The sequence below is a fragment of the Typopeltis vanoorti genome, chromosome 2, assembly GCF_054136105.1.
Source record: "Typopeltis vanoorti isolate ZY-2024b chromosome 2, IOZ_Tvanoo_1.0, whole genome shotgun sequence".
NCBI lineage: Eukaryota > Metazoa > Arthropoda > Arachnida > Uropygi > Thelyphonidae > Typopeltis > Typopeltis vanoorti.
The window spans coordinates 89,719,943-89,737,587 of record NC_143550.1 but is presented as its reverse complement, the minus strand read 5'-3'; the positions used below and the strand labels follow the sequence as shown (position 1 = coordinate 89,737,587).

Genomic DNA, 17,645 nt, shown 5'->3' with positions numbered 1-17,645 from the left:
CTCTCTGTCATGCAGTTTACACTACTTGAATTTTCTTCAGTATTCTTTGCTTTTCCTTTTTCAACTTTACTTCTCTTTTCTATTTCTGATTGGTTGAACGAACTATCAGTCTTATTCACAATATTCACAAGACTTGCATTGTTTGAGGGATAAAGGTCTCCTAGTATTTGTTCTTTTTCCTTAACACTTTTGAGACACTCTTCTAAAGTAGAAATTTTCTTCTTGTAGGCTGTTTCTCTTAATTCTTGCCTAACACCTTGTCTAAATTGTTGGAACACAGCCCAATCTAAGTGGGGTTTATCTTCACCAGTAACATTCAAACTGTTGGCCAATGTTAATAACCAATTGTGAAAATCAGTAACAGTCTCTTTATCCTTTTGAACAATTTTCTGCAATTTCCACAAGTTAGGACCTACACTTCTAAGTTTACAAAATTGAGACAACAAAGTTTCTTTAAACTTAGAATACTCAAAAGTTTCTCGAAGTATTGGAGAAGAATGCAAAAATGTTTTTGCTTTACCCACTAATTTGCTTCTAATTAAAACTAGCAATTGAAAATCAGTCCAACCTGCAATTTCTCTAAGTTTTTCAACATAGGTAAAGAAAAATAGTACATCATCTGATTCTTCACCTGAAAATTGGGGAAAAACTTGTTGCGGATTTACTGTACGAAAAAATTCACTGTCGTTCATTTCAGAGCTTGATGTGACAGCCATAATGATTAATAAATTATTACCTCAATAAATACAATAAGCTTTCTACTTAAAATAAACTTTTATCTTTGCCGTGTCTTTAACGAACCAGTATGATTGTAGTATAGCTTATTTCCTGTGTATATTTGTACGCTCCAGAAGATGACCTTGACATAAAGGTCGAAACGTCGAATTGTAAAATTTTAGTAATAGTAAACTAAAGTTTTTATTCAAACACGGTAGTTGTCTCCATAATTTCCAAAAATGCATTCGGATCACCGTGCAAGCCTAAAAGAAAGGATTCAGATCATCCATGGAAATGATACCCACAAGCGCTGCAATCGCTATGGTAAGCTAAAGATTCGTATTTCTCTCCTGATCAATCAACTGGCCTTTTTAAAGAGATGCAGAGACAACAACCTCATTCTGATCTGCATCAGGCTAAAAAAGAAATTTACGTCCGCGAAGGCACTTCGTATCTATGACCGCACAGAAAAAGCAATGCTTAGAGAAAAGATCCAAACAGCCCACCGAAACCTAGCTACAACACAAAATCTAGTTTCTGAATTACAATTAGAACTATCGAACTATGTTAACCAAGACATTCTACAAACACTTGAAAGAATTACTGACAATTCGGCCAAGCATACCCTGGAAAAGAACAAAGAAAAACTCAAGAAAAAATTCCACAGGTTGAAACAACAGCAAAATATGGAGGCCAATCAGAGGACTTCCTCCCCGAGAAACAACAATGAACAACAAACAAGGGAGACAAGAAGCGACCAACCACCGACAAGCAAGAACCATGTGATTAACTTATCAAGCCACACCCTGAACAAGACGAACTCACGCTGCTGAATAAAGGACTGAACTACGCAATAGCGCCTAAAAAGGTAAACAAATTAGATTTTATCTACCACATTGAAAGAGGCATCAGATCCCTACCTAACAACATAGCAGACAAAATACGACTAGAAACCAGTAATGTCCTAAATACCAAAAAAACCATACAGAACAACCTGACTAAAACAGAATTAGCAGCAATTAAATCGTTAAAAGCCAAACAAAACATAATAATAACGAAAGCTGATAAAGGCAGTGCCACTGTTGTCCTTGACAGGTCAACATACATACTACAAATGAACCAACTAGTAGCCGATAACAACACATATAAAATGGTAAATTATAACCCAACAAAGAGGATAAAGGACAAAACAGAAAAACTATTAAAGTCCGTCACTTTTTGGCCACCAGACACAGTTAAAAAACTCAAACTCCCACTACGCCCGCCCCCCCAGAATATATGGGGTTCCGAAAATACACAAACAAAATGTGCCCCTTCGACCAATAGTGGAAGGAATAGACAGTCCCAATTACCACCTAGCCAAGAAATTAGCGGCAACACTCAAGGAGTTGGTAGGTCATTCCCCCTCCTACGTAAAAAACACACAACACTTTATAAACATAATCAAAAACATAACACTCGACAAAGACGACTTATTAGTCAGTTTTGACGTTTCTGCCCTTTTCACTAATGTCCCCATCAATGACACTATTCTCCTACTACAGAACAAATTTCCGCCCGACATTACGGCCCTCTTTGCCCACGTACTAAAGTCTGGTTACTTCGTGTGGCAAAACAAATTCTACCTACAAAAGGAAGGTACGGCCATGGGCTCACCATTATCCCCCCCAATCGCGAACTTCTACATGGAAACCTTCGAGCAAAGGGCTCTTGATTCTGCCACGCTTCGACCAACAATCTGGCTCAGATACGTTGACGACGTGTTCGCGATCTGGCCGCACGGTCGACAAACGCTAAACACATTCCTCAGCCACCTAAACAAACAACACGAACGCATACAATTTACCATCGAAATCGAAAACCAAAATTCGCTCCCGTTCCTAGACACACTAGTTACACGTCTTCCTTCAGGCAATCTATCCTTCACGGTCTACCGAAAACCGACACACACGGGCCAATACATACATGCGAATTCATATCACCACCCAGCACAAAAATATGGAGTCATAAACACCCTTAAAAACAGAGCCACAACTATTTGCTCTAACCAGCAGGCCCTGAAACAAGAACTAAAAATCATTAGTGACACATTCATAAACAATGGCTATAACAAAAATACTGTCAATAAAATACTCTATAAAACCACAACAAAAACGAATCTAGATTACAGTAAAACCATAGCCATCCCATACATTAAAGGGTTATCAGAAAAAATCAACAGAATCCTACAACATTGTAACCTTAATGCCACCTTTAAACCACCCACTAAACTTAAAACCATATTCAGCTCCTCTAAAGACCCTCTCCTCCCATTAGCACATCCTGGAGTCTATTGCATCCGCTGCACCTGTAACTTACCGTACATTGGTGAAACAGGACGGACAATCCCTATACGCAAAAAAGAACACATTAGACACATTAAATATAACCATTATGGTGAAGCAGGCCTCTCAGACCACGCACTCAACACCTTACACCAAATCAACTGGAAAAGCACCTGCTCCTTACACCGCACAAAAACATGGTACGAGAGAAAATTTAAAGAATCCTGCGAAATCCTGATAAACCACCCAAATATCAACAATAAAGATGGTATGAAAATTCCAAGGATCTGGATGGCACACATTCAGCCAACCTAATTTGAAAGATTCAACATAAGTCAGGACTCTAGCCAATCTGCTATTAGTAGAAACCATTCCACTCCAACTGGCTGGAATGATGTTAATGTATATAGTAGACAACACAAATAATAGGACTTTAGCGTTGATGTGAAATTTTTTTTTTTTTTTTTTCTCACCAGAGGTCAGGCCAACAATTGTGGTAGCGGTTAGTCAGTGTCTTTAACGAACCAGTATGATTGTAGTATAGCTTGTTTCCTGTGTATATTTGTACGCTCCAGAAGATGACCTTGACATAAAGGTCGAAACGTCGAATTGTAAAATTTTAGTAATAGTAAACTAAAGTTTTTATTCAAACACGGTAGTTGTCTCCATAATTTCCAAAAATGCATTCGGATCACCGTGCAAGCCTAAAAGAAAGGAATTATTTATTGTCTCAAATCAGAAATATGGATGAAACTCCAGTTATGTTTGACATGATCGGGAATAGAACAGTAGAATTGAAAGGAAGTAAAACTATTTCTTTAAAAACAACTGGACATGAAAAAATCCGTTTCACAGTTGTACTTGCTTGTATGGCTGATGGTACTAAATTAAAACCTATGATAATTTTTAAAAGAAAAATAATGGCAAAGATCAAAATTCCAAGAAAGGTTTTTGTCCATGTTCATGAGAATGGTTGGATGGACGAAGCAGGAGTTAAGCTGTGGATAAAAAATATTTGGAATACACAACAAGGTGCATTAAAAAATCCAAACAGTCTTTTAGTGTGGGACACTAATTCCATTTAACAGAGAGCACAAAATCTTTATTAAGAGAGAATAATACCAATATGGCAGTGATTCCAAGTGGGTTAACTTCACTAGTGCAACCATTGGATGCTTGTATAAACAAGCCATTTAACGAGTTTACAAAAACAGTGGAATGCATGGATGCAAGAAGGAGAGAAAAGTTACACAAAAGGAGGACAAATGCGACATGCGTCTTTGGTGACTATGTGGGAATGGGTAGTGAAAGCATGGGATGAAATAAAACCAGATACAGTAATAAAATCTTTTAAAAAATGTGCTATATCTAACAAATTAGATGGCTCGGAAGATGATTTTGTTTACAATGATGATAGAATTGATGCTAAGTCTGATGGAAAAAACGAATACAATTTATATGATGATATACCAGAAGAAATTACAGAACCAGAGTACAATGAACTTTTCATACATTCAGACAGTGAAAATTAAATTTTAATTATGTAGTTACTACCTATTTTCTTTTGTAAATAAATAATTACATAACATGTAAATAATTTTTTCTGTAAATAAATTTGATAAGTTGAAATATTTTTACGTATTTATCCTTTTTGTATATTGCCAATAAATTTAACAGAGTATGATACGTACTAGTTTTTTCTTGGAAAATTTTTTGACCCGGCGTATAAGTTGACCTAAAAATTTAGTACTTTTTTTTCAATGCTGAAAAGTCGACTTATATGCCGGAATATACGGTATATATGTTTTTTAAAGCAGATTAGATGAGTAACAACTAATATGACCTTTTGAAAGAAGGCATTTAATAATAGCACATTTCTGTGAGGAATGGTGTGAGAGAGAGAGAGAACAGGAAATAAGAAAGTTCCTATGCAACCAACAATTGGCCAAAGAACCTGGTTTATGCAACTTCAGTAAGAAATAAGTTCTCAGTGATCTTACACCAAGAACTTATGGCTTGAGTATCCAGATGAAGCAAAAAAAACTATATTGCTGGTCTATAGCATTTTTTTTTTTCTTTTTTAAACAACCACTGGCATTCTTAGGTCATAATTAACCTGGATATAAAAAGCTTGGCTAAAATGTGTAAATATAATCAAGCTTAAAAATAAAATTTGTCTGTGGAAAGATACTTTTAAAATCACCCTAAAGAATGTTTAATAGTTTTTAGTGACTACAACACTTTGTAATTCAGTACTGAGAAAAAGGTTCTACAAAACTGAAAATCAAAATTTTAACCAGTTGTTTCAGAAAAAAAAAATAAATAAATAATCATATTAAAAAAAAAAAAAGATAAGGATTATTCTTTGATAAATAAATATTACTTAATACCAAGTAAATAAATAATGCACTTTTAGTACAATAATAATAATATTGCAATCACTTTTGGATAAGTGCATAAGTACAAATGGCACATTGTTTTTTTTTTTCCTTTGTTTCTTAATGTTTGTCTCTGCAGGCACATGAATGGTATAAAGCGCAAGCCACAAAGGTAACGAGTGTTATGAGAAAAGCATAAACGGATTATGAAAGGAAATTAGCCAGGTAAGCTAAAGAGAATCCCAAACAGTTCTTTTAATATGCTGCAAGTAAAAGAAAAACTGTACATGGCAGAATGATTTTAAGGAATGCCGATGGTAGGGAGGTCACTGAATCAGTCAATATAGTGGAATTACTGAGTGAGCACTTTGCAAGAGTATATCATCCAGGTGGTGACATTGAAGGAATAAAGGAACCATTAGTTTATATGGGAATTGTGGTGAATGAAGTGGAGGAGAATAGTCTATTACAGAACCTTAATGTGAATACATCTGTGGGATTGGATGGTATATCAGCACGGGTCTTATGTGAAGCGGCTAAAGAATTATCAGTGCCCTTAACCATGTTGTTTAATCTGAGTCTCAAGTCTGGTTTAGTCCTGCATGTGTGAAAAGAGTGAAAAATAGTTCCACTGCATAAAGGAGGATCCAAGACTACTGTTGCAAATTACCAACTGATCAGCATATTAGGAGTCATTGTCTAGGTCTTGGAGAAAGTAGTCAAGGAAAAAATACAGGAATGGATTGATGAAAATCAGATAATGTATGAGGGTGCAGCATGGTTCTGTGAAGGGTAGATCATGCCTCAGTAACTTGCTCAGGTTTTATAACACAGTGACGGCTGAACTGGATAAGGATAATGGATTTATAGTGATACTGCTGGACCTGACTAAGGCATTTGACAGGATACCACATGGAATTCTAATCCGTAAACTGCAACATATGGGAATGGATATAGGGTTGATGAGATGGATAGGTGGGTGGTTGATGGAGAGATACCAGAGAGTAGTTTACTCAGGAGTAGAGTCCAAAAGACGGCCTGTGGCTAGTGGTGTGCTGCAGGCTTCTGTTCTTGGACCACTGCTGTTTAATTTGTTCATTAATGATATAAGGAAGGATCTGAGAGGAACGATTCATTTGTTTGCTGATGATGCAAAGTTGGGTACGGCAATAGTGAATGTAGAAGATGTCAAAATCTTGCGGGATGATTTGGATAGATTGGAGTTCTGGGCTAAGGAGAATGGATGTCAATTTAATGTGACAAAATGTAAGGTTATGCATTTTGGGGTGAAAAGATTAGCAGCAGTATACCACATTGGTGGAACTGTACTCCAGGAGATTGATGAGGCCAGGGACTTAGGAGTTTTGGTGGATAGCGAGTTGAAGTTTAGGGGGCACATCGCAAAAGTGGCTAAATCAGCTCATCAAATCACTTGGATGCTGAAGAATACTTTGACGAGCAGAGACAAGCAAGCTATTGTTCCTCTGTATCGAGCCTTGGTAAGACCCCATCTAGATTACTGTGTCCAAATCTGGTTACCTAGGTTTCTTCTTGATTGGGAGGAGGTAGAGAGGATCCAGAGACGAGTGATCAAGATGATAGCAGGTCTATGGAATGAACCTTTTGAAAGCAGGCTGAAGATTTGTGGGTTACAGAAATTGATTGATAGGCGGAAAAGGGGAGATATGATTGAGACATTCAAATTGCTGAAGGGTTTCTATAGGATTAATTCAGAGGATATTTTTGAGAACAGGACTGGTGGTGGGAGAACTACTGGACATCTATGGAAGCTGGGCAAGAGTGTGGTTAGTAAGCGTGTTAGAGCTGGGTTTTTTTTACTTTTAGAGTGGTGAATGAGTGGAATAAGCTGCCTGAATCTGTTGTGGGTGCTGCATCAGTGTATGAGTCCAAGGCAAAGTATGATAGATACTGTGTGAATGTCAAATAGTTGTGATGGACATGATGTTTAGGGCCTCCCTCGATGAGGCTAAGGACTCCTTGGAGTCGCTCATAATAATAATAATAATAATAATACTAATATGGTGAGCATGGTTTTTATTAATAAGCATAAATAATGCAGAATATCTACAATATCTACAGAAAAACAAAATGATAGTGGGAAAAAAAAAAAAACCTCAGTTATACTCTTGTTTGGAATGAGAAATGTTGGCTTTTTAAATTAATATGCAATGCTTATAACTTAAAACAAATACAAACGTACAAAGGAATTTGCAATTGCCCCTTCCTATCTTTCCTGCACTGCAGTTCTCAAAAATTTTACTGACGTCTAAAAAATAAATGGTACTGGATAAAGAAGAATCACATACTAAAAATGTTTTCAATCAACCAAGGTTTAGTGTTGGAGATATACATCTCCAACACTAAACTGTGAGTAGAAAATGTTTCCTTAGGTGTCAAGGAAACATGAATATGGAAGTTTCTATGGTTTAGCAGTTCTGTAGACAGCTTCTGATATTGGGACCACATTTTAAGATAAATAACTTTAATAAATTAATAACGAGTTAAATTTTGCCAGCCTGGTTGCCAGAGCGGTTAGCGTATCCGCTCTCCAACCAAAGGCTGTGGGTTCGAATCCCACAGTGGGCATGGATGTTTGTGATTTTCTGTGGAGATACTAATACTGGTGGTGGGTGGCAGATGCCATTGGTGTAGTTGGTGGATTGAGTGGTGGAGATGAAGAGATGTAGAGTAGGTGGCCTCCCTCGATGAGTCCTTGGACTCCCTGGAGGTGTTATATAATAATAATAATAAAAATAGCCAAACAAGTTTCGTAACTTGTCAGACTTACATCATTAGGAATCTTAGTAAAAGTTGTACAGAAAAGAGACTAGAAATAATTTTTTAATTTAAAAAAAATTTTATGCAGTACTGTAGCACAATAAAATTTCTAAAAAGTACTGTTATTGTTAAAATTTAACATACATTTCTAATGGTTTTAGGTGGTCTCTGAGCATTCCAGTATTTTTTTTTATGTGGTTACCACCCATGATGGGTTATTACTAAACTTATAGTACATTTGTAATATGCTAAGGATTTTTTTTCCATTTTTGTCCATTTTTTTTTATATTTCTTTGTAATTTTTAAAAATTTATTTTTACAATTTAATTTACAATTAATAAAATACAACTCTACAAGTTTCATAAGATATAGGGAATAGGGATATTAGCAAAAGTTGTATAGCAAAGAGACTAGAAACAATTTTGAAATTGAACAATATTGAAACTGAATTTATCATAGACTGATTATAAATGAAGTATAGGTAAAAAATTGTACAGCCCTCTTTGGATTATCTAATAGAAATTACCTGTGTCTTTAGTAAATAAATTGTCTTTAGGTTAGGGTATGATAACTGTAAACAATGCCATATAAATAAATTCAACATCTCAAATTTCACAAGCAGAATAAATAAATAAATACAGTCCATAAACTTTTTCAGCATTTCCTCTGTATGTTATATGCATATGTAATGCACACTCTAAATCGAAAGCACAACTATGCCTCAGATAACAGTTGTTAATAAACATTATTTTATGATACCTAAAAAAAAAAAAACTGAAGGCCAACTCACACAGAGACCAATTCTAAATATTCAGCATCTTCAGTCATGTGTCTTAGCTCAACCTTCTTCTTGATAGCAGCTTCAAAAAAGAAGGAGGAAAAAATCCTTGTATACCAACTTCAAACATGCACTTAAAACAACAACAAAAAAATTATAAAAAAGGGTTTAGTAAAAACGTTTATAAATTAAGGTGTATATATCTGTCAAACAATATACCTGAAACAAAAATAGGAAAGGATAAGAAATATACATTTTTAAAAAAAGTATAGCACAGGCACCCCAATGTAATTATTTTGCTGCTTTTTTATATACATATATATTTATCCCACACACAAAAAAAAAAAAAAGCTAAAGAGCTTATAGCAAACAGATGTCATGTGAGGATGGAATCAGGAATACCGTAATCTACTGATATGCTTCATGAGGGAGACTGTTCCACAGAATTTAGGTGGAAGGAATAAAAGATGACTAGGAGTAGCAGGATTGGTGAGCATGCAGTTCGACTGTAAAAGGATGCTGAGCAGCTTAGTACAAGTTCCTGTAGATCTGGCAAAAATATGACGCATAATGGATGCTAGCTCTGCTGAACGATGACCATGGAAATATCTGTAGAAGAGACACAATGCAGAAATTGATCTTCCATGGGATAATGACCAAAGAGAGTCTGTAAGAGAAGTGTCATTTATCAACCAGACCTCCCTTTTCTGAACAGCATCAAGAATTTTTAGGGAGGTTTTATATGCACCACCTAAACATGAGAACAATATTCCAAGGTTGGCTGGATTTGAGATTTGTAGATTTGTAAATTGGGTCAGGCAGAAAGTGTCCAATTTGTAAATATATGGAATAAATTTGAAGGCAAGTTAGAATGGTTCAAAGCCTGATAGAATGCATTTGAATGGCCTTTAATGTTGGTCATTTGGAATGATTCTTGTGTAATAAGATTGCACAGGGTCCATACGAAATTAATACCAGTAAGAGTCAGCGAGAGGCTGAGAAGCACATTGTGGAAGGACAGGAAGAGGATAGATATGAAGGGGAGGAAGTGATTATAGCAGAGCAAAGTGATGCAGTGCAGAATGGTGAGAATCATAAGAATATAAATGAAAATCAAAGTCAGAGAGAGTAAAGAGTGATTGTGGCGATGGGATGGCTTCAAAGAGTGGAGACTTGTTATGCTTGTATACTAATGTACAGAGTATTATCAGAAATAAAGTGGCTGAGTTTGTAGCATTTATCAAATCCGTATTCCCAAAGATAATTGGCATAAGTGAAACTTGGTGGACTGAGGATGATATATTGTCAGGACTTGAAATGGTAAGATATAGAATTTTCCAAAAGGATAGGAAGAGGAGGGGGGGGGGGGTATTGTTAATGGTAGCAGAGGAATTGTGTCCTTCAAGAGTCGAAGTGGAAAATAATAGTAAGTGTGAAGATTTTGAAACTATTTGGTGTGAATAGTGTGATTTTTTTTCTTGACTACTTGCATAAGAAAATAAAACACATTTTATGCTTAAGAAAAGAGCTATACACCACAGACCAAGATGAGCTATACACCACAGACCAAGATGACTTACAAAAAGAATTAACTACAATATCCAGAGAGCTATCCTTAAATGGTTATCCTAAAAAACTCTGCAACAAGATTCTCATTTCAGATATACCACAAAGACAACGTGATGACACCCAATACATCAGTACTATAACTATTCCATTTGTCACAGCATTTCCAAAAAATTGGCTATCCTTCTAAAACCATACAATATTAGAGTAGCATTCAAGCCGGTCAATACTATTCGGAAATTTTTAAGATCCCCGAAAAACCATCAGCCATTCTACAAGTACTCTGGAGTATATAATATACCTTGTTCCTGTGGTGGTAGTTATGTTGGTCAGACCGCTAGAAGCTTCGAAATGAGACAGAAAGAGCACATAGACTATGTTAGAAACAACAGACAAGATATTTCAGGCCTTTCTTCCCACTTTGCCTCTACCAACCATCTCATTGAGTGGGAAAAAAGTCATATGCCCTATATAGAAGAGAATTACCATTCCAGAACCTTCCAGGAGGCTGCTGTGGTTGCCCGTTCAACAGGAAACCTAAATAAGAATCACGGTATAATCCTACCGGAAATTTGGAAAACTTTAATTAGATCACTAAACATCAAAGAAATGAACTTTCACGCCAATTACATTATGTCTCGCAACAAATCAATCATGTTCTCGAGACACGCGCGCATTGTCTCGCACAATACTAATTTTGTATGAATTAGAACTGTCAGTTAAAACCTAGTCTGTTACCTTCATATCGCTTACCAATTGTATCCCTGAAGATGCCGATAGCAAAAATCGGTGAAACTAGTAGGATGATAAATTAAACTCACTTGACTAACATTCCTAAAATGTGTTTTAGTTTCTTATTTGATGTGAAGTTGCGATCAACAGAATAATGTATCTAATAGGATGCTGTCACAGGCCAGGGAATGGAGAGTGTTGATTGTGAAATGTTTAGAGAAATTAATTGGGCAAGCAAAAGGAAGATTATCCTGATGGGAGATTTTAATTATAGGAATGTGGATTGGAAAGAAGAGATAGTGTATAGTAACAAGGAAAGTGAAATGGTTGAGTTTCTGGGATAACTATCTAAAGCAGCATGTGACGGGAAAAACACACGGTTTATCGGTGTTATCCTCACAGGATGTGGTTGTGAATGAGGCATCAACACTACCACCTGTAGGTGAAAGTGATCATGACGTATTAGTTTGGAAGGAAGTCAAACAAGAAAAAGTTGTTAACAAGAAGGTCTATATGTGGAAACTATAAGGTGGGTGATTATCAAAAACTCTGTAGTCAAACAGTATCAATACATTAGGCTGACGAATTGTGTAGAAAAGATATCATTATTATTATTATTATTATTACTACGGCGACTCGAGGGAGTCCTTAGACTCATCGAGGGAGTAAACATCATGTCTACACAACTATACGACATGCTCACAGTATCTATCATACCTTGCCTTGAACACACTCACTGTCATAGCACCCACAACAGACTCTGGCAGCTTATTCCACTCATTTATCACTCTAAAAGTAAAGAACCTAGCTCTCACACCATTGCTAACCACACTCTTGCCCAGCATCCATAGGTGTCCCCTAGTTCTCCCACCACCAGTCCTGATCTGAAAAATATCCTCTGAATTAATCCTATAGAAACCCTTTAGCAATTTGAATGTCTCAATCATATCTCCACTTTTCCACCTATAAACCAATTTCTGCAACCCACAAATCTTCAACCTGTTCTCATAAGGTTCATTCCATAGACCTGCTATCATCTTGGTCACTCGTCTCTGGATCCTCTCCACCTCCTCCCCATCAAGAAGAAACGTAAGTCACCAAATCTGGGCACAGTAGTCGAGATGAAGTCTTATCAAGGCTCGGTACAGAGGAACAATAACTTGCTTGTCTCTGCTCGTCAAAGTATTTTTCAACAACCAAGTGAGTTGATGAGCTGATTTAGCCACTTTTGCAATGTGCCCCCTAAACTTCATCTCCCTATCCACCAACACTCCCAAGTCCCTGGCCTCATCAATCACCTGGAGTACAGTTCCACCAATGTGGTATACTGCTGCTAATCTTTTCACCCCAAAATGCATAACTTTACATTTTGTCACATTAAATTGACATCCATTCTCCTTAGCCCAGAACTCCAATCTATCCAAATCATCCCGCAAGATTTTGACATCTTCTGCATTCACTATTGCCGTACCCAAATTTGCATCATCAGCAAACAAATGAATCGTTCCTCTCAGATCCTTCCCTATATCATTAATGAACAAATTAAACAGCAGTGGTCCAAGAACAGAAGCCTGCAGCACACCACTAGCCACAGGCCATCTTTTGGACTCTACTCCTGAGTAAACTACTCTCTGGTATCTCTCCATCAACCACCCACCTATCCATCTCATCAACCCTATATCCATTCCCATATGTTGCAGTTTACGGATTAGAATTCCATGTGGTATCCTGTCAAATGCCTTAGTCAGGTCCAGCAGTATCACTATAAATCCATTATCCTTATCCAGTTCAGCCGTCACTGTGTTATAAAACATGAGCAAGTTACTGAGGCATGATCTACCCTTCACAGAACCATGCTGCACCCTCATACATTATCTGATTTTCATCAATCCATTCCTATATTTTTTCCTTGACTACTTTCTCCAAGACCTAGACAACGACTCCTAATATGCTGATCAGTTGGTAATTTGCAACAGTAGTCTTGGATCCTCCTTTATGCAGTGGAACTATTTTTCACTCTTTTCACACATGCAGGACTAAACCAGACTTGAGACTCAGATTAAACAACATGGTTAAGGGCACTGATAATTCTTTAGCCGCTTCACATAAGACCCGTGCCAGTATACCATCCAATCCCACAGATGTATTCACATTAAGGTTCTGTAATAGACTATTCTCCTCCACTTCATTCATCACAATTCCCATATAAACTAATGATTTCTTCATTTTTTCAATGACACCACCTGGATGATATACTCTTGCAAAGTGCTCGCTCAGTAATTCCAATATATCGACTGATTCAGTGACCTACTTACCATCGGCATTCCTTAAAAATCTTTCTGCTGTGTACAGTTTTTATTTTGCTTGCAGCATACTGAAAGAACTGTTTGGGATTCTCTTTAGCTTGCATAGTTAGTTTCCTTTCATAATTCGCTTTTGCTTTTTTTACCACACTTGTTACCCTTCTGGCCTGCGCTTTATACCGTTCATGTGCCTGCAGGTCACCTTTCTCTTTAAATTCCCTCAACAGTTGTTTCTTTTTTTGCAGCTCAACCTTAATGGTGTTATTCATCCATTTAATCCCTACTTGTTTTACTATTCGGACCCTAGGTATACAATCAGCCATAACCTCCTGTAAATGCTCCTTGACCACTTCCCATGCTCTATCGACATCTAACCCTTGCAGTTTTACATGCCATGGCACTGAACCAAGCAATCTCCTAAGGTTGTCATACTTGTCAGCACAGTAATTCCACATATACCCTGTCTTAATCGAAAATTCCACACCTTTAGCCACCTCCCAGGTCAAGACCTTATGATCACTCTCTCACCAATAGGTGGCAACATGGTCATATTCATTACAGTCAAATTCTCAGATACTATTACCAGGTCAAGCACTTTCAAACCCTTAGTATTTTCAATTACATGCTGTCTCAGATAGTTATCCCTTAATAACTGAATAAAACACATTTCCTTCCTCACATGTGTTCTCTGCTATTTCCAATCAATGTCACCATAGTTGAAATCCCCCATAATAATTACCCTCCTTCCACTAATTTCATCAATTTGTTTATGCATACTATCTCCACCATCTATTCCATCACCTGGTCTATAGCAGCACCCAACTGTATATTTTGTTCTGCCAGTCTCAATCTCACACCAAATAGCCTCAAATGAGCTCTTTTCACTACCCTGCAATACAACTTCAATTCTCCTTGGCTGCAGTTCATCAGCTATCATCAATAACACTCCTCTCCCAATTTTATTCTCTCTGTCCCTAAATGTTGATGTTGATGGTGAATAGGAAATGATAAGGCAGTGTCTAACACAAGCAATGCATAACTGCTTACCAAGAGTGAAGCAAATAAATAGAGTAAGAGTTAGATGGACGAATGTTGAAATCAAGCAAGCAGTGTTACAAAAGAAGTTATGGAGGAAGTTCAAGACAGTTTGCAGAGAACAGATGCATGAAGAATATAAAGTGCAGGCCAGAAAAGTGACAAGCATGGCTAAAAAAGAAAAACTAGAATTGGTCCGTCAGGTCAAAGCTAATCCAAGGGAATTTTTCTGCTATGTGGTAAGCAAGAGGAAAAATAACTATGGCAGGTTGATACTGGTGGATAGTTATTGTAGCAGCATAACCATAGTAAATGATATAGTGGAATTATTCAATGTACAGGTATCCCTCAATTAACATGTTAATTAATACCTTGATGTTACCGCGTATATCAAAATTGCATTAATAAAATCTAATAATCAATGGTAAAAATTACAATTCGTCCATGATCGATTGCTGTATTAATAATTTGTTTTATATGGTAATCTTTGAAAGATAAAAAATGAATGCAAAGTAAATGTTTAATAAATACTTGTACCTACATTATTTACTGCAATTTCTTTATCAAAAGAAGTTATCAAGAATTGTTTGAACAGTTTTAGTTTATTTCTTATCGGCATAGATTCTACGATAACAAGCAAAATGACTCTCTAGACCTTGGCAAACAAACAATAAAACATAAAGAAAAAACACTACAAATATAATACATGATGGTACAAATTATGTGGATATTGAATCCAACATTTTTCATGACTGAATATAGAAACTACAAGAATTTCATGCCGAATATATAGAAACTAAAAGTTTCGGCAGATGCAAGCATAAGCAACCTTATGGGCAACTCATGGTAAAGGTGGATTAAGCTCCAGATCACTTTCCTTAGTATTTTCCATAAATGTAAAGCACATCTCCTAGAAGACATGTATGATAAATAAGCCATTGGCTCTCTATTTCAGTAATACATGATGGTTTATTTATTTTCAGTTACAATCTAGAAATTATTGAACAAATAATAAAAAACAACAACAACCAAACCATGCTATACTGACATCAGAAGTCTCAGTATCCTTCAGTACAATTTACTGTCAAATATCACAAGCCTTTACATAACATGTTAAACCAAACTGATAGCAAAAAACAGTGCAGAATATCACTCGTAATATATGAATGCACAGCTACTCATGACCTCCAAGCTATACACTGAATTGTGTAAGAATATTTATATTAAACATTTTGCATGTATCTGTCAAAACAGCTGCGAGCTCCGCATGATTAAAGGCGCGTTAATCACAACTCTTGCTGCAATTAATTTCACCACGTTAAGTCAAACTGCATTAAGCAAGGGATAGCTGTACACTTCATCAGTGTATATCATAATAATATGAATATGAATCAAGTGTTGCTTGGATTAGATGTTAATAAGGCTGTGGGAATGGATGGCATATCACCATGTATTTTTAAATAATTTTCAAAAGAGTTAGCCATGCCCTTGTCCTGGTTATTTAATGAGTCTTGCAATGGGTAAGGTTCCTAAGGTGTGTAAAGAAGGCAAAATAACACCTCTCCATAATCATAGTTTGAGAACAGAAGTTTCCAATTATAGACCAGTCTGTATATCTGGAGTTGTGATCAAAGTGTTGGAAAAATTGGTTAGAAATAGAATACAGCATTGGGCTGTATTCTATCATAATAGAATATAGCAATATTTTGATGAACACAAGATTCGCTATGATGGTCAGCAAGGGTTTGTGAAGGGTAGGTCTTGTTTTAGCAATCTACTTATGCTTTATGATAAGGTGACGAATGTGTTGGATAAGGGAGAATATACAGTGATATTCTTAAAAAAAAAAAAAAAATTCAGCTATCGCCTTTTATTCCTGGATGCGAGCATGCGAGGTTGTATACTCACATACTCGAGTATACGAGTATGCGGTTGTTTTAGCCCTATCTTTTGGAGACTGAGGGGCAAGTTCAATCTCAACTGGTAGCCAATCAGAGATAGCTGCCGCATGACTATCACTAATTATGCATGACATCAGTGAAGAGAGGCGACTGACAAGTGCTGACATTTCATGGTCCCTAATCGTAATGCTGTTTTACTGTCTGAAAATAGTATGGATTCTACAGTCAATTTTCTTGGGTTTATGGGACGAAAAAACCTGAGTTTCCAGGAGAAAAAACTCGCTTGCCCGTGCCAGAGATCAACTAACTCGGAACCGGTTGAAAAAAGGCTTCATAAAAGTTCCTTTAGTTGGCGACTTTGCAAAAGCATTTGATAGATTACATAAGATAAGTTGGTGTACAAGCTGCAGAAGATAAGAGCAGATAGTATATTGGTTAGATGGATTGGAGATTGGCTCTCTGAATGATACCAGCAAGCTGTGTCTCAGAAAAGGAAGGTGATCAGTGGTGTGCTTCAGGGTTCTGTTCTTGGGCCCTACTGTTTAACTTGTTTGTTAATGATGTTTCATGTGGATTTTCAAATGTTTGCCAATGACGAAAAGTTAAGTAGAACTATCAGAAGTAGTGTTAATGTTAATTCTCTACAAGAAGATTTGAATAGACTTTTAGCTTGGACAAATGAGTGGGGTTGCAGTTTTGATGTTAATAAATACAAGGTATCCCAATACACTTTGGAATACAGAGATATAAGGTTACATACTGTATTAGTTGAGCTGTAGTTTGGATGAGATTCAGGATCTTGGAGTGATGGTGGATAGTGAACTGAAGTACTGAGGGCACTTCAAACTGAGGTTTGGAAAAATTTTTTCCAAACGTCAGTTACTGTTAATGATTCATTTTCTAGTTTATCCAATATAAATTGAAAAGTGTGCTTAACGTAATATTTTTTAAAAGTATCAATTATGCCTTGATCTAATGGCTGAATAAGATTGTTGTATTGGTTGAAAAAACACTATCTGCACATTTGGATGTTCTAAATGCAGATGACTTGGTGCATTGTCAACAATTAATAAAACTTTAAAATCGAGAGTTTTTCATATATGTTTCCACTT

At 36.4% G+C, this 17,645-nt stretch overlaps 1 protein-coding gene across 8 annotated transcripts in view; it reads right to left on the bottom strand.

Moving 5' to 3' along the window:
- The window catches only part of HDAC11 (Histone deacetylase 11), a 318,225-nt gene that overhangs the window by 72,251 nt on the left and 228,329 nt on the right, over positions 1-17,645 (bottom strand). For all 8 annotated transcript variants that reach the window (XM_090406559.1, XM_090406582.1, XM_090406593.1 and 5 more), the window contains exon 8: positions 9,009-9,078. In XM_090406559.1, the coding sequence (XP_090262685.1) occupies positions 9,009-9,078 (70 nt within the window). The remainder of the gene's footprint in view (positions 1-9,008; positions 9,079-17,645) is intronic.